Source organism: Camelus ferus, chromosome 13 (assembly GCF_009834535.1).
Source record: "Camelus ferus isolate YT-003-E chromosome 13, BCGSAC_Cfer_1.0, whole genome shotgun sequence".
Taxonomy (NCBI): domain Eukaryota; kingdom Metazoa; phylum Chordata; class Mammalia; order Artiodactyla; family Camelidae; genus Camelus; species Camelus ferus.
The window spans coordinates 10,907,343-10,934,387 of NC_045708.1; the positions used below are offsets into that span (position 1 = coordinate 10,907,343).

Below are 27,045 nucleotides of genomic sequence, written 5' to 3' on the forward strand. Positions count from 1 at the left end.
TCAGTTTGAACAATCTGCAACTTTATTCCAGAGCAGAAATAAGTCATTTCCTAACAATAAATATAAAAAAATAATAATAAATTAAGGTTCGAAAAAAAAAAACACAACAAAACAAAATCGTTAACACTGACAGAGTAATGAATCTTCTTTAAAGGGGTAGGGGACCCGAGGGGCTGGCCCCCAGCCTGGGAATGTCTAACACAGGCCATCGTCCACCTCCGGCCCTGGCTAGGTCCCCTGCCACACACACATTCTCTCCACAAAGTACAAAATATATATTTAAAAAACCTCAACACAACCAAGCATCCTGCAAGGGCCCTGGGGAAGCAAGAGTTTGGCCCGTGGGGGCTGAGGACGGGGCCTTGGGGGCTGAAGGCACTGGAGGGACGGGAGAACCACTCTGGGTCTTGTCCAGCGGAGTTCGCTGTTTGTTCTCTTCTTGTGAGGTACCCTGTTCCTATGGCCGTGGGCTGACTGCCCCACCTCCCCGGACAGCGAAGGGGAGGTTAGTTTGGCCATGTCCTGTGTGTATGTCCGAAAGCCTTGGCGAGGCTCCTGCTAGAGGGATGCTGAGCATGTGGGGGTGTCCACAAAGTCTGTCCTTCGTAGGTGAAGAGTTCGGAGGCCACCCCCCCAGCCTGGGGTCCCTGAGCCTCATCTCAGCTCAGGCCAAGGTATCATCTAAGGTCCCCCAGCAGAGGCCTCAGGGTGGCATCAGTAAAGAACTAGAAATAAATAAGGTCCCTGGTGGCCCAGCATGGATTGGGCCATAGGCCACTCTGTTTCTTCAAGTATTCTTGGCTGAGCGGGTGCGTGAGGCCTGTCGGGGCTCAGATGGGGATCCCCACCGTGTTCACCTGGTCCTTGAGGCCCAGCAGGCTGTAGGCGATGCGTTTCTGGTGGCCGGGCAGCCGCACCCCGATTCTCTTGATGTCGCTGTGTGGGGAGGGAGGGAGGGAGAGTTAGGGGTCTGCTCTGGAGGAGGCAGGTGGCAGTGGGAGGGAGAAGCAGCGGGAAGGGGGCCTTGGGCATCTGGGAGGGCAGAGCTCATTAAGCAGAGGCCTGACAGGAGGATCTGCATCCTGAAGGCCTGCCAGCACCGACAGTTAGGACAAATGAATTGAATGCGAGCTTTTTTTTTTAATCAAATCTGCAAGGTAGGTGCTCTTTATACCCCCATTTTGCAGATTAGAAAGCTGAGGCTCAGAGGGGTGAAGTGATTTGCCCACAGTGACACAGCTGGGAGATGGAGGAGCTGGGAATCAAGCCAGCTGTGAACAAATGCCTCTCCTCCCCAACCCCGGGGAGGTGTCTGTCCTAAAGTTTCCCCCGTTTAAGGCTCCTCCCCAGGTGGCACTGATGCAATCACCAGATGCACATTGGCCAGGGACCCTCTAGGGGTATCGCTTAAAGCTCTCTGCCCAAGGTTTCTTCACAGCCATTGCCTTATTTCATCCCCACTCTCTCCAAGTTCTCATAACTGAGGAAAGACTCAGGAACTCCTTGCTGAGAGGCCCCTCCCATTAGAGACCAGGGGCTTACAGGTCACCACATTTGGTGACCAGGTTACCCCAAGGCAGGAGTTTTCCCTTTAGGAACCTCAATTTCCTCACCTGTAAAATGGGATAACAGTGCCTAACTGGAGAGTGGGAGAGCCTGGAAACTGGTGGCAGAGGGGGAAGTGGAATCGTTACCAAATAGAAAGATGTGCCCAGAAACCCACAGCCCTCCCTCCCCTGCCCCGCCTTCAGGTCCCTCCATCCCCTCGTAAAACCACTTACACTCTCAGGAGCCCTGGACCTTTACTGCTCACTCTGGGAGCTCCCTCCTTCACCATCCTCACCCATCAGCCCAAACCCATGAAAACACTCAGGTTTTTATGGGCCAACTCCTGGCTGTAAAGAGAGCTAATTATATGGTGCAAGCTCCTATTTGCAATTCTGGAGACAGGACTTTCCCACAGGCTCTGGGAGCCCTCAGAGAAGTGCTGAACAAGGTAGGGCCGACCCAGGTGCGTGGGGAGGTGGCTCAGGGACCTCCAGGATGGGGCTGGCTGCTCCCACTGCATCAGGAAGACCAGAAGTCAGACATCTGGGAGAACTTCCTAACCTACCACTGCAGTGCCATTCCTAACCTATAAAGTTGAGGGTGTTGAGAAAGCAGCACTGTTTTCCCCATATCTGTAGGTCTCAATGTGCCCCCCAAGTTATTTCAATGTGCTCCTCATAAGCCTTTGGATCACCAGGGAAGGAGGCACTTACTGAAAAGGTAGGTTCCTAGGCCCAACTCCAGACTCACTGAAGTTCTGAACGTGGGCAGGGAGTCTGCATTTGATCAGGTCGCAAAGACCCTGATGGGTCTTTAAGGACCAGCGGGCTATGTGAGCTATAGGAGGGCAAAGGCTGAGATCCAGTTCCCTGGGCTCACCTTCACCCCAGGGTCCAGGATAGGGCTGGTAAACAGTAGACCCTCAAGAAGTGTCTGCTGAATGAATGAATGAACGAATGAATGCTTTTCTGGAGACTGAGCCACTGCCCAGGCTGCCGTGGGCCCCTTTCCCAGGTTAGTGTCATCCGTCTGACAGGGTGGGAACTGAAGGTGCTTCTGAGGCCTGTCTAGGAGGCAAAAGGGCTGGGCTGGGAGGCAGGAGGCTGAATTCTAGTCCTGGACTCCAGCAGAGCCTTGGATGGCTCCTGTCCTTTCTTTGGGCCTCAGTTTCTTTATATGTAAAATAGGAGGCTCTGATTAGATGCTTCCGAGCCACCTACCCCAGCCCTACTCTCACAAAGCCCCCCAAACCTCCCCTGCCTCATTTCCTAACCACAAACAGAGGCACACAGGACGAGGGTCACAGACCATCCAAGCTGATTCCTGCCCCCGCCTTGGTGTCCACCTCGGGGATCCAGGGCAGACACTTCCATCAATTCCCATTACGGGGGGTGAGGCGACACATGACCAAGGCCACTTTTTCCCCTCGCACTTGTGATGCCAGTCCTGGCCCTGGGAGATTCAAACGCCACAGCTCCTCGGTAAGCACCTACTGTGTGCTGTCCCTTGGCCCAAGGAGAGTGGAGTGAGAGGTGGCCGGATCATTCATCTTCTCAGCAAACATCCCGTCAGCTGCGGTCCCACGCCCCCTCAGGATGCTGTATGCCACAGCCTTGGACACTAGACAGGCCTTTCGGTGGACTGGGTCCTTTGCTGGGATGCAACATTAGCTCCTCGAAAAACATTTAGAGCCACTAGTCTAGCTAGAAACTCAAGTGACTCCCAGCTCTCATGATGAATGTTCAAGCTGAGAAAAGGTGGCTGCTGTGGGCCTACAGGGGACCAAAAAGCCAGCCCCTTGGGAAGGGGTAAAGGAAGCAGGGAGGCCAAGGTGGGGATAGGATGTTGAAGCCTGAAACCAGATCCTACCCGGAAAGGGCTGAATTCTGAGAGCAGCTTAGAGCCTCCCACTGGGACCCACAGCATGTGCAGATACAGCCTTCAGGGGGGAAAAGTACTTTAAGATCCCCCATTATTTGAAATAAAGGAGGCAGCGGTATGAGTCACGCAGGCCCCAGATCTGAGCACCAGTGGAGTTGGTAGGAGGGGGAGGGAGTGTGGAATGACTTCCTGCCTTTATCCAGGCCTTTTCAAACAAACACACACACACACACACACACACACGTACACACACTCCATCGATCCAGGACAGCCCTGTCCCTGCTCCTGCTCGTGGGAAAGGAATTGGCCCAGGAGCACCCCGGGCTATTTCGGGAAGCTTCTAAGAACACATGTTTCCTGTAAGTACTTCCCTGTGCCCTCAGCTCTCCTCACCCAGGAGGGAAGCTGTGCTGTCCTCGATGGAGGCTCCTGGAAGGGCAGAGGGTTCCAGGTTCCCCAGGGAAAAGGAGGGGGCTCAGGAACCCTGGTATTTGCACATGGTCTGGGTGCTTCCCTGGGAAGCAAGGGAGTGGAGGGAAAGGGGAGAGCGACATGGACTAAGCCCCTACTGCGTACCAGGCCTACCATCTACATTGCACCCATGCAATCCCCACAGGGGGGAAACAGAAACCAAGGCTCAAAGATGGAACCCAATTTGACCAAAATCACCTGATAGGAAGTGGCAGATGTGGGACCTGAACCCCGATGTGACTGCAGAGCTCAAGCGTGGGACCCTGCAGTTGTCTGGCAACAAAAGAGATCCTGGGGCTCATCCTCTCTCTCCGCAGCTCCATGCCTCCCTCTGCTCAGCTCTGTCCCTGCCTGACTTTCATCCCCAGCCGTCCCCTGGGATAGGCGGTGGCCTGATCTGAGAGGCCTCGACCAGCAGGTCAGAAGCACAGTTGAGCAGTTTTCAGAATCCCTGGAGAGTGTTTATACACAGGCCCAAATCCCAGAACTGTGACCCAGAACCAGGGGACGCCTGGGTCGTCCCTTCCATGTGATTCCCAAAACCTCTTGGCCCCAAGTCTCATTCCCACTATGACCTTGGACCTTACACAAACTGAGCTGTTGGGAACTAACACTATTTTTAGAGGCACAAAAGGCTAAGAGGATAATGTCTTCTCCCTCCTGGGGTGGGAGGAGGTGTCCGTGCCAAGGCCGTGCTGGGAAGGGTCCCTGCTGCAGGAGTTGGGAGGAGGGAAGAGCTCCCACGGGGTAGCCTGACAAAAGGCAGAACCCAGGGCCAGGGCCAGGGGTCACCGAGAGTCAACCACACGGGAAGAGAGGCCTGGGATGGGTTGGCCCATCATCAGCCAGGGAAGTCCAAGGGCTCTGCCATTTCTTCTCAGCATCCTAGAGGAGAATGCTGCCCCTAGCTGGCTGTGTGACCTCGGGCAAGCTATGTAACCTCACCCTCAGTTTCTCTACTTGTTAAATGTGAAACAATAGCATCTATTCACAAGACAACTAGGTTATTCAGCCAGGTGGTGGCTGTGAAGCGAAGCCTTTCTTCTCTCAGCTACGAACTGTGTGACCTGGAGTCAGCCACGTAATCTCTCTGAGCCTCAGTTTCTCCACTAATGACTGACATGGTCCCTGAGCTCCAGACCCTGATTGACCAGGGCTGGAATCCTACTCTGCCCCTAATGGCCATAGGCCTCCAGGCTGTATTATACTTCCCTGCACCGGTTTCTTACCTGTCCAGTGGGACCACCTGCCAGGTTATCATGAGGACAGATTCAAAGTGCTTGAGCACAGAGCTGGCACCTAGTCAGCCCTTGATAAATGCTACTGTTATGATACAATTACTATTATTTTCTCAGTCTAGAAAAAAGATGTAGGAATGAGGAGGGAGCCAAGAGTAAGTGCCCAGAATTGCTGGCTGCCAGCCTGGTTCTGCCTCTCTCCCCAAAGAGAAAGAGAGAGAAAGAGGAAAGAGGGGAGTGTTGGGACGGTACAGAGAAGAGCAGATGGGTGCTGGTGCCAGAGGCAGCCTGGGGAGGCGGGAGGCGGGAAAGGGCAGGCACCGGTGGGGCCAGAGTGCAGACTTACTCGTTGGTCATCTGCACCACCTTCTCGATGGCGGTGTAGCCGGCCGCCAGGAAGTGCTCTGTGTACTGCTGCATCTTGATGGACTCCAGCCACTCGGACACCGTGCGGAAGGGCACCCCCTCTGAGCCGCTGGTGCTGGGTAGCCGGATGGACACCCTGCAACAGGACACACCCACCTGCAGGTGAGGGGCGGCAGAACCCAGCCTGTCGTGGACCCCGAGCCTGCTGCCCCCAACCCAGCAATTCACCCAGCAGCCCCTGAGCCTCAGTGTCCTCATCCGGGCAAAGGGGAAACCAAGTCGGGCAGGGTTCCAGGAGACAGCCTGGCGTATCGGGAGCAGTCAGTGTTTATAGCTGCGATGCCCCCTACTCCTACTGACAATACCACCACCCGTAACACAAACACAAAAAAAATCTTAAGAGAGAGACTCAGGTTTCTAGAGGCGGTCTCAGTCTGGCCACTTGCCAGCACAGAAGACACCTCCTCGTCCCATGTCTCAGTTTCCTCATCTACAAAAGGGGGATAATTATAGGACCCATCTCCTAAGTTGTTTCAATGAGTTAAAACATGTCAAGTGCTGAGTGCTGTGCCGGCACATTTACCACGTACGCTGGTTGCTTCTCTGAGTATCACCTGAGCCTCCCCCATCCAGTCTAAGCCCACGCACAACTTCTGCACCCTTTGCCTGCTGCACCTGGCTGACTACGACCCTGAAGTGGCTCAGGAGTAAAACTGGGGGCCTCCATGCACAGAGGGTATGGAACTCACCGAGGGTCAAAGTCGGCCAGGGTCTTGAGGGAGTCGGGGGCTCGGATGAGCTTGTCTAGGATGCTGACAATGTCAGCGAACTTGGGGCGGCGGGTGCGCTCCTGCTGCCAGCACTGCATCATGAGCTGGTAGATGGCAGGAGGGGCAGTCCATGGGCGTGGGGAGCCGGAAGCCATCGTTGATGGCCTTCATCACCTGGGGTGGGGGTGGTGCAGGATGCTCAGGGGTGCCTTCACAGCCCCCGAACTCCCATACATGGTGGTGGACAGAGGAGGGAAGGGGAGAGCCCAACACACAACTGTCATACAAAGGACAAGTGCTAAGAGGCTGTCTCCAGAGCTCCATGGAGGAAGGGTCTCCTGATCCTGCTCCCTCACAGAGCACCCCAGGCAGCAGCCAGCCTCCCTGCAGCCTCTGGACGTCTACACCCGCTGCTCCCTTCAGCCAGAGCATTCCTCCTCCTGTGTCTTCACCTAGCTGCTGCCTTCCTGTGCTTTAGTCTCAGCTGAGATATGACCTCCTCTGGGAAGCCTTCCAGGCCTCCAAGCTGCATGAGGCACCAGGCGCTTGTGTGCGCACACACACAAAGGCACAAATACACACACACACACACATATACACACAAATGCATACACACACACACGTTCCCACCCCGACCCCACTACTTGTTTCCTTGTCTTTCTACTGAGTGCAAGCAGGACTGGGTCTGGAGCCCAGCACAAGCCCTGACACGCAGTAGGTCCTCAATAAACATTCACTGAATGAACCATGAAGGGCTGTATCAGATAAGGATTAGCCCCCCGAACTCTTCTGCCCTGCCCCTGGGGTTCTGGAATGAGTAAACGGTTTAAGTTCAGGTCCGGACAGGGCGGGGCAGGGCGAGGGGCCTACCTCGTGGTTTGACAGCTCCCAGTAGGGCCGCTCGCCATAGGTCATCACCTCCCACATGACGATGCCATAGCTCCACACATCGCTGGCAGAGGTGAACTTGCGGTAGGAAATGGCCTCTGGGGCCGTCCAGCGGATGGGGATCTTGCCGCCCTGCAGGGACCAAGCCAGTTACTACTGTCTCCTCGGCCATCCCCAGGACGATCTCAGTCGGGGCCTCTGCTCCATGCTCCCTGGAGGTGCGCAGGGGAGAGGACCCTGGAGCGTGGCGAAGGCCGCTTCATCTCGAGGCCCCTAACCCCAGATGACAGCCGCCGCAGCACTTACACTGGTGGTGTAGGTGGCTTCGGGGTCGTCCTCCAGCACGCGGGACAGGCCGAAGTCAGACACCTTGCAGACCAGATTGCTGTTGACGAGGATGTTGCGAGCAGCCAGGTCGCGGTGGACATAGTTCATGTTGGCCAGGTACTTCATGCCGGCCGCGATGCCCCGCAGCATGCCCACCAGCTGCAGCACGCTGAACTCGCCATCCTTCTCCTGCCAAGAGCACAAGACTTCAGCCACCAGCCAGCCGTGTGCCCGCCAGGGCCCCGAGCGCCGGCCGTGGATCCTGGCCTGCCCCGCCCACGTCCTTACCCGAAGGAACTTGTCCAGGGCCCCGTTCTCCATGTACTCGGTGATGATCATCATAGGCTTGTCTGCAAGGGTGAGCACAGGTGTAAGGGGGTGGCCATGGTTGTAGGGAGCTGGCTCAGGTGGGGAGGGGGCATGGGCACAGCTGTGGGTCTGGGTGATGGACACAGCTATGAACAGAGGCCCTATTTGGTGGCCCAAGTGTGCAGGCCCTCCCCATCCCTCATGTGGGTCAGGCCCCTGAGGCTCTCCCACCCAGCCTGCCGCCACTGTGGAGCCAAGCCTCACATTTGGAGACGACACCCTCCAGGCGGATGATGTTATGGTGGCTGAACTGGCCCATGATGCTGGCCTCGCTTAGGAAATCCACCCGCTGCTTCTCTGTGTAGCCGGCTTTCAGCGTCTTTATGGCCACAGGTACCTCCTTCTTCCCCGAAGCCTTCAGTGTCCCTTTGTACACCTCCCCAAACTCTCCTGCAGGCAGGCGAGGTGGGAGAAGCACCCCAGTCAGCCCAGGCATCGCACACTCCCAACCCGTACCAGGCCCCTCGGCGGGTGCGCCAGCCTCACCTGCTCCAATCACCTTCTGCCGTGTGACACAGGATGGATGGATCTCGGTGGTGAACTTGAGCACAGCCTGGTTGGGGTCCTCGTATGTGTGCGGGTCCACGTACGTCTTCAGGGGCTTCAGTTGTTCTGGAAGGGGAAGGAGGGGCAGGATCACAGACAGCCCGGGGAGGGGCCCCTATGAGGGGGTGCCCTAGAGGAATAGGACGAGGGGGAGGAGGAGGAGGCAACAGACCAGAGACCTCAGGAGACTTGGACCAGCCTGTGGGGCAAAGAGCTTCTGGCTCAGCCCTCTGAGCTGCCCAAGGGAGTGCCCTGCCCGCCCCCACCTTCGCCCAGGGCTAGGGAGGTGGTGGGGAGAGCGGCTGGCCACGGAGGGGCTGCGTCTCACCTGACTTGGAGAAGTAGACGTCCTCGGAGGACTGGCGGGTCCGCAGGTTCTTCCTCCTGAGAGACCCCGTGGGAAGCCAAACACACAGGGAGGTCAGTGACCGGCGGGGGGCCTCCAGACCCTCCTCTGGTCCTTGGTGGGGGGGCCTGGCGTGCTCAGCACTCCACTCAGTCGGGCAGAGGGCGGGGGGAAGGCCAGAGGGGAGAGGAAATGAGCAAGCCGGGCTCACTCCTTGGGATCTACGCCCCGTAATGGCCCCTTAAATGGCTGTAATGAGGGCTTTCCTCATTAGCGCTCTCCAGAGCTTCCTGCCTGCGTGTCCAGGGGAAGTGTGGACACACCGTCATAATGACCACCACGCCCCGAGCTGCCACGCATGCCAGGCGCCTCGCTGAGCACTTTACAGCTCACTGTGTCTTCATACCCCCAGGCGAGGAGGGGTTAGACTCCTATCGGCCCCATCCTCCAGACAGGAAACTGAGGTTCCCATCCCTCCGTGTCCCACCGAAGTCCTTGGGGAACCCGGGCATGGGCTCTGACGAACCTGCGGTGGATGAAGAAGCCGATTCCTGCCAGCACCAGAAGCAAGACAACACCAACAGCCACACCGCCAATCACTGCCATGTTGCCAGATCCTTCTGTGGCTGTTGGGGGAGACCAGCCGGTGACAAGGGAGCCCCCTACACTTCAAATCATGGTAACGCCCCCAGTGGTACCCAAGGCCCACTTTAGGCATCCAAGAGGACACGTGCTGGGTGCCTTTACAAATTCCTGAGAATTTGATTCCCGTTTCATAGATGGCAAACGAGAGGCCTTCCACGGGGAACACAGTGGGTACTCTCAGGTGCGTGGGACTCTCTCCATGATGCAGGATTTGAACTGAGCCTGCCAATGCCAGAGCCCACGTCTTTCCTTCTCACAACACTGCCCTGAATGCTTGGCCCTGGTCCCCTCCCCCAGCCCTCAATTCCCCCCCCCCCCCCCACTCAGGACTGTTCTAGGCTCAAGCTAGGGCACTTCTAAATTCTTTGATCCATTTCTTCTGCTCAAGATGTCCTAACTGTTTCAGGACCCTGGCCCGGCCCACACCTCAGTCCCCAACTCACACAGTGTCTGGAACTCGTGCACCTTGCTGCCGGCACCCTGGCCCTCCTGTGTCAGCGCCTGCACCTGGACCAGGTAGATGGTGTCTGGCACCAGGTCATCCAGGGTCACGGAGAAGCCTTCGGTGCGGCGCACGTTGTAGCTGTTGGAGTCCCCCTGTGGGTGTTTAGTGGGTGGAAGGGCAGACCATGAGGTCAGGGCAGGGGCATCATCTCAGCCCATCAGAGACTACTCCCAGCTTAGCAAGCTGGCTGCTATGTTAGCAAACCTGAGGCTCTTCTCACAGAGGAGGAAACTGAGGCTCAAAGAAGTGAAGTGACTTGCTCAAGGTCATAGCCAGCAAATGCATGACCCAGGACTCAAACCCAGGTTTTATCTCCAAGACCTGGCTCTTTCCCCAACCCCCAACTATCTCTTCCGAGGATTCCAGAACACTGTGTCTCCTCTCCCCCACATCTCTGCCAGGCTGGCCTGGGAGAGGTGACTCTCAGAAAGACCCCAGACCTCAGTTTCCTCATCTGTAGAATAGAGCTTCTTCAGGTGACTGTGTAGTACAGTGAGCATCTATGTGACCAGCTGGCCCTCTGCTCAAAGCCCAGCAGGGACAGTCCTGATTCTTTGTGAGTTACCTTCTTGCGGTAGGTGACCTCGTATTTCCACACGCGGCTCTGCTGTGGTGGAGGGATGCTCCAGGAGATGCTCAGCGATGTGGTGCTGCGGCCCTCCAGCTTCACCTTGGGGGGCTCTGGGCAGGGCGGTGGGAGGGAGGGGTGTGAGAAGTCACCCAAGGGCAAGGGGGTAGGTGGGGTGCACCCAGTCCCACCTACAGCCCAGGCTCTTTAGATCCCAATCTGGGATTCTCAACTTTCAGCTCCAGAGTACAAAGCCCCAGGCCAGGCCCCATCACAGGCTGGCACATCAGGGGTACCTCGTATTTATGAGTACATAAATAATAAAAGTAAAACAATAGCTGATCCTTGCTATAACCTCTCTATGGACAAGGACACTATTCTAAGAGCCTTATATATAAGAATTTATTAAATCTTCTCAATAGCCCCTATAACCCCCATTTTACAGGTGAGGAAACTGAGGCTCAGAGAGGTTAAGTAACCTGCCCACAGTCACAGAGCTCAGAAGTGACTCCAGGCACCATGACTTTAACCACATGCTGTTGCCTCTCTGAACACAGCCAAGCCCTGAGTGGCCATCCTGTTGAACCCCACCCAGGCCAGGCCCCAAGGGCATATCTGCCACCCCCAGGCCCTCACCTGTCTGATTGATGCTGACGCTAGCAGTGCGAAAGCTGCGGCTGGTCACCAGGCCTGAGACGCCATTGCGGGCCTCTACAGCAAAGGTGTAGTTCATGTGCGGCTCCAGGTCACTGACCGTCACACTGGTGTGGGTCAGCCCGTAGGGTGGCTCGGAGTAGCGCACGCTGGCCTCGCAGGGCCCGCACTCGCCTGACTCAGGCCAGCACTGTTCGCAGGTGACGCTGTAGGTGATGTCATCTCGGCCTCCGTTGTCCTGGGGGGGCGTCCAGCGCAGCTCCACTTTGGCGCCCATGCCCACGGCCGTGAGGTAGTGCGGGGCGGAGGGGGGACCTGCACAGAGGACAGAGCTCGGATCCAGGTGGCCGTGGACATGTCAACATCACCTCACCCACCTCAGTCATCCCTCCCTGACCCACTGCAAGACTCACGAGTGCAGGGCAGTGACAACAGGTCCTGGGGGGCCCGGAAGTAGCCTTCCTCACACTCGCAGGCGGTGGCCCCCTCGGAGGACGGCAGGGTGTGTGCAGGGCATTCCAGACAGGGGCTCTCCGAGGCTTCGAACTTGAAGAACCCTGGCGAGCAGGCTGTCAGGGACAGGCACAGACATCAGTTCAGCCTGTTGCCACCCCAAGTGACCTTTCCATTCCCTTGCTATGGGTCCCCAGGAAAGTCGCTAAACCTCTTTGAGCGTGTATTCTCATGAGTAAAATGTCTTATGGTAAGAAAATGCATGGTAAGCACCTAGCTCAGGCTGGGCACCCAGGAAACGCCTCGCCTGCATCCTCCAAACATTTGCATCCCTCACCACTGGCTCTTGCAAGAAGCGCCACGCCCCTGAGCCTGGCATTCAAGGCCCATAGTTCCCCTTTCAACTTCCTAAGCATCCTGTCTTGCAGCTGGATCAGCACCGGACAGAGCATTCCGCTGGCCTGCCTTATCTCCTTTAATCTGTGCAGACCAGCCTGGCGGGTCCCCCCCTGGACTGCAAGCTGCCCAGGGCAGTGCTGGGTCTTCTTCACCATTTGTGTTTGTTGACTGACTATCATCACTCCCCAGCAGATCAGCCAGCCACATCAGGATGTCACCTCTACAGGTGCTCCCCCCAACCCTGGGACCTCCCCACCATCCTGTTCCGGGGCTGACTGACCAGGAAGCAGGAAAGGCCAGGCCCCCAGCATTTTCTCTGGATCTGCTCCCAGGACCGAGTCATTTCCGCCACTCACAAGGACAGCCAGGAAGCAGCTCTTCCTCCCCCGGTGGCAGGTCCTGTCCTGGCCAGGCTAGTTAGGGGCTCAGACACCTGACTCCAGAGGCTTCTTCCTCCCACCGCCCTATCCTGCCGTGGGCCCCAGGCCTTTCCTGGCCCCACAGGCAGGAAGCTACCCAGACACAGTGCAGGCCTTGGGCAGCTGCTAAAGTGACCAGGGCAGGGTGGGGGGCACCCTAGGGACCTCTTCCCCAACCCTACAATTATCACCCCCTCCTCAGCTTACTCCATGGAGAGGGCCCTGAGATACCTCCAACCTCAATGTCATGCCCTGTGCTGGGCACAGACCTTGAGATGAGACAAAGCCCCTAACCTTAGGGAGCAGGAGCACATGACAATGTCCACCATAAAGGGGTGGGCGAAGGGCAGAGGGTGGAGACAACCTTGGCCAGAGGTCTGTGGAGTCAGAGGGATATTTCAGCTGGGGCTTAGAGACTGAGTAGGAGTTCAGCAGGGCAGAAATATTGGAAGGAGGAGTTAAGGGTGAGAAAGAGCAAGACTAACACAGGAAGTATGAGTGGCTTTGTGGGACCAGATCTGGGGGGAAGCAGGCACTAAGGGCTGAACGGTCTCCAGGGACCAGACTGAGAAAGGCCTTTAACGCCAGGTCAGGGAGCAGGGACTTCAGTTTATTCTGGGGGCAATGAAAGCCACTGAAGGTTTGATGTAGAGAGCAATGCCACAGTCAGATCTACGCTGTCAGGAAAAAATTTTGGACAACTTCCCTCCTTGTCTAGCTCCCCATGCAAGCAGAGGTGGGACCGAAGACTGGGAGTCAGGGGACAGGACTCAAAGAACACCCAGTTCCTAAGGTCCTGAAGAGTGACTTCTTGTTAATGATTCTGCTTGCAGAGGGGCCCCAGGGGCCACCCCAGCAGCCTCTCTCACCACCCCCCCTACCCCGTCCTGCCACATAAGAGCATCAGCACAGGCCCTGAAAGCATTCGGGCACATGCCGTAGGGCAGGGGACTTGTACAGGACAGAGGAGGCCTGACTCCTGCTCTATGCAGAGCCTGGAGCCCCATTGACAAACAGCGACCACTGATTAAGCAGCTGCTGTGTGCAGCTCCTGGGCCAAGCACTTGACATTCATTTAGTCCTCACAATAAGTCTCCTATACTGGGCACTGTTATCATTCATTCCACTTTGGAGGTGAGGAAACTGATGCTCAGAGAGGCAAAACAACTTGGCCAAGGTCAACAAGCTCCTAAGACACAAAAGTCAAAGCCTAAACTTGGATGTCTGACCTCAAACCCCTCTTCTTTCCCATAAACATCTCAGTTTGGAGCAAAGAAAAATTAACGCTCTGAAACAAGCCCGAAGAGGGAGGAGAGGAGGCCTGATCCGCTTCAAAAGCCAGAAAATCCCAAGACTAATTTCAGAGCAGCTGGGGGAGGTGTGTGCATGGCACCTCTTAACATAGGTCTTCTCAAACTGGGCACAATTATGTCCTAGGGGAGAAAAGAGTGGAATTCAACCTGGGACAGTCAACGTGGCCTCCTTCAGTCCCCAAAGATCTTTCAAGTCTCCTACTGTATTTAAGAAATCCATGTGTATTTTGAATTCCTCCTCATAACTTATCTGTTACAATACAAAAATAGCTCTCTCCTCCCCCAAATCTTCAAGTAAAAAGGATACTTCAGAAAGCTGGGCCATGTTTATCCTGGGATCTCAATTCTCCCAAATGCCCTGACTTGTCCACCCCAGGGGCTTACACTCTGGGTAAGTCCTGGTTCCCAGTGGCCCAGGCCTAGCAGAGTTAGGGTGTCAGGGGCCCCTAGAATCAAAATCACACCTTCCTGGCTCAGGTTCTCAGGCTGAAGCGGAACACAAGCCCCCATAACTCAGGCTTGTTTCTGCTGAAGGCTTCAGCCACCTGCAAACCGCCCCCCAGTGCCCTCACTCCCCACCACGTGGTTGCTCCCCAGCCCCCCAGCCCTATGCCAAGAGGAGGAAGTGGGGGAAGAGTCGGGTTCCATTCTTTGGTCCCAGAGCCTGGGGGTGGCCCGCCTGCTGCCGGCAGGAAAGAGGGAATTTGGAGAGATTTCCGCTGCGGATGTGCCAGATAATACAGTGGAGAGGCAGCATCAACAGGGCATGTGCTTGCCTGATGAGAATGTACTGCCCCCTCCTCTAACCAAAGAACTACAAGGGGCCTTCCCAGGGCCCCGCCAGAATGTGCCCTTGCTCAGGGGGCCCAGAGTTCATGTGTCTGACACCAGCAGACCCTTGTGTCTTCCTGACTTTGCCTGATTGGATTTCCTGGCACTCTGGGCAGGGAAGTGGGAACAGAAGTCACTCACTGGGTATTCACACATATTCAAACATACACAAAATACCCACTGTCTCTTCACCAACCAGCAAACTCCTATGCATCCTTCAGTACCCAGCTTGAGCTCCTCTACACAGCCCTCCTAAACTGCCCAATTTCTGGCCCCCTTCTGACCACTAAGGCATCTGTTACTCAATCTTATGTTTACCAAATAGAAATTGAGCACTTCCTAAGCGTCTGGCACAACGCTGGGTGCTGGGATACGGTGGTGAGGTAAATAAACACCGTTTCTGCTCCAGAGGTATTCACAGCCTGGCTTTTGTGCTCCATTTAAAATGGTTTCTGCACATATTAGGATCCTCTGAGACTGGCAGCTCCTGGGGAGCTGGAATGGAGTCCCATTCACCTGTCCCGTGGCCCAGCAGTCTGGCAAGCAGAGGTGCCTGGCTAATGTTTGTTGACCGGATGATGAATGAATGTGTGAGCAAAGACAAACCCGACAACGTGCACATTAAACACGCGCTCTAGGGCCACAGAAATGAACGGCGTTTCTGTAATGGAAAAGAATCTGAAAATATATATGTATTATGTATAACTGAATTGCCTTGCTTACACCTGAAATTAACACTGTAAATCAACTAAACTTCAAAAAAAAATAAGAATACAAAAAAAACAAAAAGAAATGAGCAGGTGTTTCAGTGCCCAGGGAGACCCCGCGGGGATGGTGCGCCAGGAACACCACCTGCCTGGCACCAGAACCTGACTCTGGCATACCTGTACCTGTGGAGAACTTCTCTGTCCCTGGCCTCCTGGCAGGCCCAGGCCACTCTGAGCAGGAGAACTGGGGCACGGTGGCTACACCCCGTTTTTCCAGTTCCCAATGCCCGCCCCTCAGGTGGCAGCATGGGGTGACACAGGGACAGACACCCTTTGGCGTGACGCAAATCCAGCCCCTGGCAGAGGCCCTCCCTCCAGGCCCAACCACCTCCCAGGCTGGTGGTGGCGAGGTCATAGGGTCAGGAGGTTGAGGTGGCAATTCACCTGCGGCCGGTCACCTCCCCAAGCAGTGCCCAGCTGGCGACCACGTGCACCACCTTAGCCCCAGTATGCAGAGCCTGGACTTTGTCTCATGCCTGGACAGGCAGCAAACTGCAACCCCTGTAAGTTACTGACCCTGCAAATGAGGGGAACTGATAACTCCAGACCCTGGTGGCTTCTCTGTCTGCAGCAGGCGCTGTCGTCCCCACAGAAGCAGGCGTCCCAGTGGCCCGAGTGCTGCTAGCACCTTGCCCTTTTCCCACACACCCTGGGGAATAATCTTCAGGCACATTCTTTGACCCAAGCTGTGATAAGCAGGATAACTTGGGCTCCCCACCCCCAGCCTCCTGCCCTCCACCGGCCTTTTATCTTCTGTTTGCTTTCCCTGCCTCCTTCCTTCCGTTCTGGGGACACGCTTACCTCCATGAGGGAGGGAGGGGCCTCCCATGGAGCTGCCAGCACCTTAATTTGCCCCATTGTGAGCTGAGGGCAGGGCAGGCAGGGCACAGAGGTGGGGGCTGCCACCCACCCCACCCACCCATTCGGGCCAGAGGAAACTCCAAAGAAATAAGGCCGGTGGCACTCCCCAGGGAAGGGACAAGCCCAAGAGTCACAGCTCACAGAGCCCCCATCCCCATGGATCAGCCCTGCCCTGACAAAGTAGGGCTCCTGCCAACAGCCCCTGCCACGGCTCAGGGCCACCCTGCCTAAGGACCACCTCAACTGGAGCCATCCTCTGCCCAGGGGATGCTTCCTCTTCAGCTACGGACCCTGGGCCTGGGCCACTCAGGATGCCAGCACTAGGGCCCCACTTCTTGCCACACATGATGAGGTCACCCAGTCTACAGGTTGCTGGAGTAATCCAGGTTCTCAGATGGAGCCACAGCAGAAAGTCACAGGATGTAGACTCATTGCTAAGTCAGCAGCAAGTTTCAAAAGCACCCTTTTTACAGGTGGGGAGAATGAGGCCCAGAGGGGACTCACCAAGATCACACAGCTTCTGAGTAGAAAGATAAATGCCAGCGGCACTTAGAGACAGTGTACTGCCCTCCCCATGCCATGCCTCAGCACTTGTGGTCACTGTTTCCTCTCTCTGGGCCTCAGTTTCTTCATCTGTAAAATGGGGATAAAGTTCTCAGCTTCTCTGGGTTGTTTGTGAAGACTGAAGGAAACCTCACTTGGGAAAGACTCAACTTGGGATGAAGTGTCCATGAGCTAGGGGATAGAGAAACTGGGGCAGAGAGGGGTTGGGCCCCTTGAGGGATCAGGAGCCTCCAAGGAAAGAATTCCTGACCCTCACAGCCTCCCCCTCCAGCTCTGGCCTCCCAGCTGCTGGGCTGAGCCTCTGGCCAAAGCGCTGGCCACCTGCTCACCTGGCCGGCAGTCCCCATGGTTGAGGCGCCAGCCAGGGCCCCGCCAGCTTAGCTGCCGATGCCAGCACAGGAAGCGGAGACAAACAGGGAGACAAAGCCGCCCCAGGGGAGATGATGGTCAGCCTGAGTGACTCCGCTGTCCCCATCCCCGGACAGGGCTGGGGGAGGGCGGGGGAGGGGTGGTTGGAGGGAAGCTGGCTCATTCCTGACATAGTTCAAGAGAGCTCTCTGGGCAGTGTGCCCACCTGTCCACACAGCACCTGGGAGGTTCCTCCCTTCCTTTGTCCATTTAACTCTTTCCTGAGCTGGAGCTTCCTGGGGAAAGAACCCTGAGGAGAAATGAACACTGGGAATAACCTGGACCAGCTGCTGGGTGACCCTGGCATGCTCACACCCACTCTCTAGGCTTGGTTTGTCATGAATGAAAGCCCCAGTGGGACCCCATCTGGGTCCACGTCTCCGTGGAGGGCCAGGCAGGGGGGCAGGCCCTGTATCTCCCTCCCTTTCTCCCATAACGTGCTCTGTAACAGCCCCCCAACCACCTCACCTCCTGCACCAGGACCTGTCATCCTGGGGCTGCCCTGAGAACCTGTCCCAGGGCCAGGAGCTGAGTCAGGGATTCCAAAGGAACTGGTCATTTCCCGCCCTATTTCCTGACCCATCCTCCAGCCTGGATGCTGTTGCATTGCCTGAATTCAGTCCTGATGCAACTACATCTTAGCTGTGTGACTCCAGGCAAGTCTCTTCACCTCTCTGAGCCTCGGTTTCCTGTCTGTTGAATGAGACTGATAACAGTCCCTATTCTCAGGTGGTGCAGATTCAGCAGGAACATCCAGATAAAGCACTTGCCTGGCTTGTGCCTGCCCTTCGAAAGCACTTCTCTGCGGGAGTTACTATTATCCCACTGGCATCATGGTCAGGGGCTCCTGGGAAAGGTCTGGAGGGATAAAGAATAGCCAGGCTAGGGGTTCTCAGCCGCGCAGAGGGTCCCTAAACCAGACTGAAGGGAATTTTCTAGAGGCCTCCCAAGGAGGAAAAACCAGGGCATAGGTGGCTGACAGTTGAGAGGTCAAAAATTCCGCTCCTGGAAACCAGTCCTCCCAACCTGGAGAGGCTCAACTCTTCACAAACAAAGCCTGCTAGGTCCTGACCCCCCCACCTCCGGGGAGGGAAGCCTGCCCCCCTTCCTGGACAGACACCCCCCCAACCCCAACTGTCCACTTATCTCTGTAGAGCCTGAATCACCAGCCTGTGGAAAGTTTTCAGCTGCCCCTCACCCCCCACCCCCGCATTCTTGTGTGAGGATGTCATGTGGGAGGAGTCTGCTCGACCCACTGGGCTGCCTCGGCCCCCCCCACCCCACAGTCATTGTCTGAAACTGGGAGTGTGCACTTGAGGTCACCTAAAGCAGGGGCCGCCTGAGGAGCAGAGGCGAGCTGGGAAGACAACAGGGTGGTGGGAAGGGCCAGAGCAGAGACTATACCACAGGCACAGAAAGGCTCTTAGAGAACTTCTCATTCAGGGGTGTGCAGGCTGTGTTAAGCAAGGTTCTGAGGATTTATTTTATGAGGCAAGTAGAGACCATCAGAAAGGGTTTCAGGCTCCTCCAACATCTGAAAACTTTTCATGGGTTGCAGGATCCATGGCTAAAAACCAAGTATCCAGTCCGCTAGTATAATTGAACTTCTCGTTTTACTGACAAGAAGCCAGAGGTGAAGAGAGATTTACCAAAGGTCACTCAGTGGGTGTGTGTAGCTACAGGGCCTACACCCCCAATTTCTCAACACCCTGCTTATCTCAGCAAAGAAGCTCCCAGAGAGAGGGGATGAGCTGGCCTTCCAAAGGTTGGCCTACATTCCACAAATGCCCTGCCCCACAGCTTTTTCCAGAAAAAGTCACCCATTGAAAAAAATCCACGTTGCTCTAGATATTTCCGCTGTCACAGGCCCCAGCCGTGCCAAGCCACAGCCTCCCAATGTGAGCTCACTAATGCCCAGGCCCTGTTCCCAGAGACAGCCTGATTTAATTGCCCCCTCTCTGGGCTCAATTTGTCATCAGTAGAAGCCCCAACAGGGGGATCTGAGTGTATGGCCCCGGGGAGGGTCAGGCAGGGAGGGCAGACCCTGAGCATCCCCTGCACCTCTTCCCTCAATGCAGGCATTTTTCAAAAGCTCCCCAGGCTAATGTCAGGTACAGCCAGGTGGTGAGAATCCTGGGTGCAGTTCATTTACTTCCATGTACAAAAGAGAAGCCTGAGACCCAGAGAGGTTAGGTGACTTGCCTAAAGTCACACAGTGAGTTAACAGAGATGGAACTAGCTCCTGGAACTGTAGTGTGTGCCCACAGTGCTCGTATATAATAGATACTCAAGATATACTTGTGGGATGAATCAAAAATAACAATCAAATTTAAAAAGCACTTATGTGTCAGACACTGACTTAAGCACTTTATGAGTATTAAGTCATTAGATTATCATAACAACCCTATGAGATAGGCACTGTATTCATCTCTATTTTACAGATGAGAAAACCTGGGCACAGAGAGGTTAAGGAATTAGCTTAAAATCACACAGCTAAATGCAGAGCTGGGACTGGAAGCCAGGTATTCTTGTCCTAGAAAGAGGCTGTAGGTTAGTGGTAGAACATAGGGCTAGCTAGCATAGGGCTTCCATGCTATACTGTTTCCCAGTTTATTCATTTTCAGTGAATAAGTGAATCCAGTCATAAGTCCAGGAAGCCCCTGAGATTTCACCTAACAGAATCACAGCATCTCAGAGCTGGGACAATCTTACCAAGGTTGCCACTTTCCAGAGCCAAGACTAGAACTTGGGAACACAGCCTCCACCCCAGCACCCCCTTTCCCTGCCACCCCAGCATCATCACTCACCCTGGCAGGCGTCTTCCACCTTCTCGTAGCCCGCCTGACACAGACACTGACCGATGGGCACCAGCCACTCGCCGTCCACCGCACAGTGCATGCGGGGCTCTTCACCCCCAGGTGGCACCACAGCGTGGTCCACGCAGGTGCCAGCCACGGTGGCCAGGGAGGGTGCATCAGAGCCTGCAATGGTCTCGGGGAAGTGGGCCAGGCCTTGCAGCAGCTCGGGACACTTCTTGTAGTAGACACGGACAGAGAGCAGCGCCACGCAGGCACCAATGTCCTGGAAGGCCAGGTAGAAGCCCTTGCGGCTGAGCGGCCCCACGGAGCGTTCCTCCACATTCAGCTTCACGTGCCGCGCTTCAAAGTCACTGCTGACCGTGATCTCGTCGGGCGCGATGGTGTCGATCTTGGTGAACTGGCGCTTCTGGAAGTTGGTGCCATAGTCCACGTCCGACTCAGCGTAGTAGAGGTTGAAGGTTTCCTTGCAGGAGCTGGCACCACCGGGGAAGCTGTTGCAGTCACGCACGGTGAACTTGAGCTCGATGAAGATGCGCTCTGCCTCACCACGGTATACCCAGTTGGTGCGGAGCCAGTTGTCCTGGTCGCCGGCCACCACATTGCACACAGAGTACATGTAGATGGGCATGTCATCCATGATGTTCTGCATGAGGTCCCACTGCGCAGGGGCCAACAGGTTAGTGTGGGCAGGCACGTGGGAACTGAGGCCCAGGGGCATCGCCCAGGTGGCAGAGCTGGGCACCAGGAAGATACTCTGTGGTTCCTGCTTATTCTCATTCTGCAGGGAGGGAAACTGAGGCCCAGGGATGTGCTTCAGGTCGCCCTCAAACACTACAAGTGGCTGAGCTGGGATCTGACCTCCTGGTGTCTCAGATCCCATAGTTGGGCTGTTGAACCCCTATATGAGACAGTGAGCTGAGGGTGGAAGCTGGGGGTTCCACGTGACTTCAGGCAGATTTAATCTCTCTGAGCCTCCAAGTCCCCACTGTACAATGGGGGCAAGAGCTACCTCACAGCATTGCTGTGAGGACAAATACTGAGCACTTTGTCTGGAGTGGGTGACAGTCATACAAGGCAGCTGGTATCATCATCATCATCATTACTGTTATTCACTGTACATGTGTATGTATAGACATGTGTGAGTGGCAGGGGAAGGGCTTAAGACAGAAACAATGGATGAGCCCCCATCACTTAGATTTTGGCTTTTTCAACATGTGTTTATCCCTCCTCAGACTATAGCTCAGCCTCCTCCAGGAAGACTTCCCAGGTTGGGCTAAGTAAGGTTGGGGTAAATGCCCCCTTCTGGCTCCCAGAGTCTCCACTATGATAGCACCTATGTGGTGACAACTACACCCGGCTCCCACACTAGATTCTGAGCTCCTTAGGGCAGAGATGGCATCTAATACATTTCTGTATCCCCAGGGCCTATGTGAAATGGAATAGGTACTCAGGAATGTATTTGTTAAATGAATGAAAAGTAGACAGGACAAAGGAAAAAAAAAAAAAAGGCCTGGGCTGCATTGTGACATTGGCCAAGGCCTCAGATGCCCTTGGGCCTCAGTTTCCCACTCTGTATAATGACTGGGTTGGATTAGATGATCTGTGTTCTCTCCCAGCTGAATGTTCCAGGATCCTAGAAATCCACTAGAGCTACACTCCAGGCCTCCTAAGAGCTAAGGGGACCAGGGACAGGCGCCTGACTTACATGGATCTGGCCAGCAATAGAAACTGTCCCAAGTAGCCCTCTGGAGACACTGCTCTCCCCAGCTCAGGCCCCAGAACAAAATCAACAAGGGCCCCTTATACAAAGGGGGAAATTGAGGCTCAGAGAGCAGTAGTATCTTCGCCAAGACCACACAGTGGTCACACGGAAAGCCAGGAAGAGGATCCTAGTGTCTTGCCCACCAGTCCAGGTCACAGCCAGGCAGGGCAGAGGGGAGGGAATGAACCCGGGTGGGAAGGAGGCAAAACAAACTCTACCCTGAGCAGGAAAGGGAAGTAGCAGCTGGAGGGGCCGGGAGAGGGCCCAGTGGGAGGAACTTGATCGGGTTTCCTGGGGCTGTGGGGACCTGGGAACCACTGTTCCCTGCCTCTGTCTCAACCCCTCACCTCCTGGGCTGGGACCTCGAAGACAGGGGGAACCGTTAACTGCTTCCCTCCCCAGAGGGGAGTGGAGGGAGCCACAGGGGTTCCCTCTGACCATCAGCCCTCTGGGGCAGCGAGGGTCTGACTCTGCTCAGGCCCCCAGCTGTCTCCTCAGCTCTTTCTACCACTCAGGTGCCTTCCCCACCTTCCAACCCCATCCTGCCCAGCTGGTGTGAGAAGCAGGATCCTGAGTTTGAACCCTGGCTGAGCTGTGCGATCTAGGCCAGGCCCCATCCTCCTGGGCCTCAATTTCCCCATTCCCACACCCCGACCCGAGCCTGAAGGCTTACCCCTTTGCCGTATGGGTGTGTGAGCCAGCCGAGTTCCCCTTTAGCCGCAGCAAAGTCCAACAGTACAACTGGAAGAGATGAGAGAGGGGGCCGGGTGAGCTCGAGGGCATCTTCACGGGTCAGGCTATAGTGGAAAAGGCGAGAGGCCCCCAGGAATCCCAAGAGGCCTTCCTCAGCCTCAGAGAGAGACCACAACACACAGGGTCACCCTATGCAAGAGACCTGGCCCTCCACAAATAGGGAAACAGAGGCCCAGGGAAGGGATGGGATGTAGTCAAAACCACAGAGCTGGTTCAGTGAGGACTAGGCTTCCTGTCTCCCAGGCCATGACTCCAGCCATGCCGCCCCCCTCAGCAGCCCCCAGCTGGGCAGAGCAGGACAGAGCTCAGCCCAGCAGGGGAACAGCAGCTGGGCAGAGAGCAGGGGCGAGTGGGGCTATTAAGTGACACCACGCTGCCCCATCTGCCTCCTGACACAAGGCCCCTCCGCAGCAGTTCACACTCATGTGGGCTTTGGGGGTACTCTTGGCCGCTCCTGCCACATCCCCCCCACACAGCGCAAAACACCCTCAACCCCACCCAGGCCACGTGGCTCACACATATGCAGCACACGTATATACACGTGTCTCATGGCACTCCAAGAGGAGAGAGCTGTTAACAGGTGGGAACAGCTCCAGGGAGGGGAGGGGGACTGGTGGGGGGTGTCTGGAAACTGATCTTCTCACCACAAAAGCCACAGAACAGGCGGGATAAAGCCCTGAACCCCCAGGGGCCTCTAGGAGGGACCCAAAGATACACACAGCTGGTGAGATCCCCTCCCTGGGAAGGTTGCTCCCGCTGCCTGTCCCTCACACCCTGGCCACTGCCCTGCCAGGGATGCCTGCCAGGGGTGCCTGGGGCACCCAGGATGGAAACCCTAATAGGGGACTTCCAGGCCCAGAAGAACCAGGTGCCAGGACCATGCTGCCCCCAAGAAGCACCTGGAACCTGAGGGAAGGATACACTGCCAGGGGCTTCCCTGGATCCAGGCCTGCCCTTGGGCACCTCCCATCAGTCCACCCCTGGCTCTGCCAGGCTCAGCAGCTGCAGCCAGGACCTAAGACCCAAGACCCCTGGTCCAGCCCCTCCTCCATTTCCAAGTAAGGTCCAGGTAGCTGCCAATAGAAGCCACCCTCCCTAGAAGGTAAGGAGATTGGGGAAACTGAGGCACAGACCCTCTATAAGGTCCCCAGATTCAGAGTAAAGCCCTAAGGTGGAGGGAGGAAGGGACCAAGTGCTTACTTCCTTTGGACCCTGGACCTTGAGGAATATGGCCTAAAGAAGGAGCATTCATTAAGGCCAGGACCTGGGAGACTCTAAGGGTGGAACCTTGGGCTGGCAGGGAGCAGAGGTGGGCCTGATTTAAAGAGATGGAGAGGGAAGGGGAGAGGAGCCTGAGAGGAGTCTGAGAAACCCTTTCCTGATGGCCCCAGGGCCTGGGCGTGAAGCCCTGCCACCTGACTGCTGCTGACCGGGGCCAAATCTCTCTAGGAAGGGTCTCACAGCCCAGACAGGGAGAGGAAATCCGAGGTGGCACCAGCCCCAAGGCTGAGGGGGAGGAGGAGGGTGGCTGGGGGGTGGGTAGGGGCAGGGATTTGTTCGGACATGCCCAGGGCTCAGGCTTGGAAAACTCACTAACCCCACTAGCAAATGGAATGTTCCGGCTACACAGGAAGGAATCTGGGGGTTCCTGGCTCCTGCTGGATAAGTAGGAGGACAAAGGTGAAAGCTCCTCACAGGGGGCCTGCACATCCTCCTTCCCTAGAGGGGTAGGCAGCTGCCCCTGAGGGAGGGGGCTCATGGCGCCCAGGCTCTGAAGGGTTAACCTGGCACGGAGGGACGCCCACCACCCCTGCCAGGGCTCACTCCCCTTCAAGCCCCAGGCCTGGCTCTAGAATTATCACAGGTCTCATCTGAGAAGAAAAGAAGCCTTCACAGAGGAAGGAGCCCCCTCCCGGGGAAATTCCCTAGAACCGATCACCAGGAACAGGCGCCCTGCCCAGGCCCTCCACCCTGACTTCACACGGGTGCAGCCTCTCCCTGGGCGCTTACAGGGGCTGAGGCTCCTGCTTCCCTGGAAGGGGCAGGGCCCTAAGAGCCTCTCAGCTGACCCCAAAAGCTTCACTGAGAGGCCTGGGCTAAGTAGGGCTCATCCAGGAGCCCCCTGTCCCTCACCCTACCCCAGGAAAACCTCCCTCTCAGCCTGAAGTTCCATTATAAACGTCATCCATCTGGGTCCATATTGCTTTAGGGCTTTTAACTCAAATCCAGTACTACCACCCACTCCCCTAGTGTCGCCTCCCTGCTCCCCCCATGCCTCTTTAACCAAGACCAGCTAACTCGTAAAGAAACAGGGAGGCAGAGGACTCTGTGGGGAGGAAGGATGAAGCAAAAAGGGAAAGGGACAGAGGGCACATTGGGCTTTTACAGAATCAAGAAGCCAGTGACTTCCAAGGCCTCTGGGCACGCTCCAGCCCACCTCCCAGCTGCACCTCAAGTCAGCAACCCCTGCACCCCTGCACAGCAATTCTCACTTCTCAAGAAAACCCACCATGAAACCATGGCGCAGGGGCCCTGGGCTCTGGCAGCCCAAGAAGTCAGATGCTCAGACCTAATCCTCTCTGTGCAGAGGGCCCTGCCAGGCGACGGCTTGGGCCTCCCTCAGTTTCCCTATTTGTAAAAGGAGGACGGATTCAGTGGCTGTTGAGAACTTAACAGGCTCCATCTGGGTCTCCAAATGCAGCCTGGCTCCTCCACTCACAGGGAAGCAGCAAGAAAAGAGAAGGGAAGTGAGCAGTGGCCTAGGTGAAAGGTAGACGAAGGCGCATGTGTCCTCTCTGCACCCCCAACCCATGACCAGGGAGATCAGCCACATCTAGGAACCCCTGGGAGCACAACACACCAGCAGCTGGGCTATCACTTGCCCCCATCCCCGCCATTGGCGCACCTCCTAGGGAGTCCTTCACAAGGGCCCTTGGAGCCTCAGCAAGTATGTTTCCCTGTCATTTTCCTCCATCACATGGGGTGGTGGGGCACCAGTCATCAAGGTTGGGGAGTGCTGGACAGAGGAGCACAAGGACAAGGCTGGAGCACAATTATCACCTAGTAGCATCACCCTGCTTAATCCCCCTACTCCCCCGCAGGCAGCCTTCAGGAAAGGCCTGTAGTGAATCCAGCCTCTCTCCCCTTCTCTCCAACCACAATCCCCCCAGGAAGAGGGAGGACCAAATGCTGCTGCAGGAGTTGGGTGGGTATTGAGGGTCACAGAAATCCCAGCTACCCACTCCTCCTGCAAGTTTGTACCAGGAATCCTGACTGATTCAGGGAAGGGGACAGGATGCCACCCCCACCTCCACCAAGAATTCCAGCTCTGGCCTCCCAGCTTAGAACGGCAAAACCTCCAACCCCGGTTTGGGGGGCGGAAAAAGAAGGCAAGGCTCAAGGAAACTTCTCACCAGGCCAGGGTTTCCTCCGCACTTCCCTCTGGCGGAGCCTGCGGAAACCTCCCTCTGCCCCGGCGGGTGGGCAAAACTTGATCTCTCGGAAACTGAAGCCGGCCTCGGCCAGGTGGACAGGAAGGTCTTAGGCCAAGGGCAGGAGCCCCCATCCTCTGTGGCCCTAGCCAAGGGGCAACACCCCCATCCACCACCCGCCCCGCCCAGGGCAGAGTCCACCGCCCCTCACCCAGCGCGGCACCGGGAGCGCTGGGGCGGGGGTGGGTGATTCAGTCCCTCACACCCGGGTGCCCGGACTCCCTGGTGGCCCCAGGGTGACGGCTCCACACCTTGGGAGGCCGCGCCCCCACCTGCCGCATTTCCTCGTTCTGAGTCAACCCTTGCTCAGAACGCTTGACTTTGGGACTTCCTGTCTGCACTCGCGGCCCCGAACCTGCCCCCCGAACCTGGGAGTGCGAAGTGGGAAAGAGGGAAGGCTGTGCGTGGGCAGACTGGCCCGAAACTCCCCGCATGCTCTCCTCCAGGACTGGAGGCAGAAGGGGACGTGCAGAAAATCTCAGGGTGCTGGGGCTTCCTCAGAGAGCTCCCCGCCGGCCGAAGAGACCCCTCCCCAAAATGAGGGGCCTCCACAGAAAGGCCTTCTCCACAAAATCGGGGCAAGCGGCTTAGTGAATTCAGGTCACCAAGAGGCTGAGCCCGCGGAAAGGCCCCCCAGATAGCCCATTTTCCAAGGGACCCCCGCGCCCCCGCCGGGACGCGTTCCTGAAGCTGCCGCCCGGGCCGCAACCGCGTGGCGGGCCCCGCGTCCCCTTCACGGAGGCCTTCGAGCCCCGCGCGCCTGGGCCGCAAACCCTTGGTCCCGGCGCCCCTAGAACCCCGGATGGGGGTTCCCAGATTCGTCCTGATTGCAGCCCACGAGCGCTCCAGACCCCAGCACGCAGGGACTGGGAGGCGCCAGCTCAGTTTCCAAAGTTGCGGGTCAACCCTCGCTGGGGTCCGGAAGAAGCGGGAGTCCAGGGGTCTGGCCGCCGGGGTTGGATTGGGTCGGGCAGGGCGGCCGCCGCGCACACACTCACCTTCCTTGCCCTGCGCCGCGGTAGCGGCGGCCAGCAGGCAGCCCCACAGCAGGGCGAGACAGGCGCGGGGCGCCAGACACTCCAT

At 56.6% G+C, this 27,045-nt stretch overlaps 1 protein-coding gene across 1 annotated transcript; it reads right to left on the bottom strand.

Moving 5' to 3' along the window:
* Nucleotides 1-27,045, bottom strand: EPHA2 (EPH receptor A2). Its single transcript, XM_032495263.1, is given in 18 exon segments — nucleotides 1-936; nucleotides 5,485-5,640; nucleotides 6,254-6,390; nucleotides 6,392-6,448; nucleotides 7,145-7,294; nucleotides 7,469-7,678; nucleotides 7,778-7,839; nucleotides 8,063-8,248; nucleotides 8,345-8,470; nucleotides 8,733-8,788; nucleotides 9,277-9,376; nucleotides 9,839-9,992; nucleotides 10,466-10,581; nucleotides 11,105-11,437; nucleotides 11,536-11,691; nucleotides 19,945-20,614; nucleotides 22,392-22,459; nucleotides 26,961-27,045. Coding segments are annotated over 18 exon segments (2,928 nt in total). The 3' UTR covers nucleotides 1-830.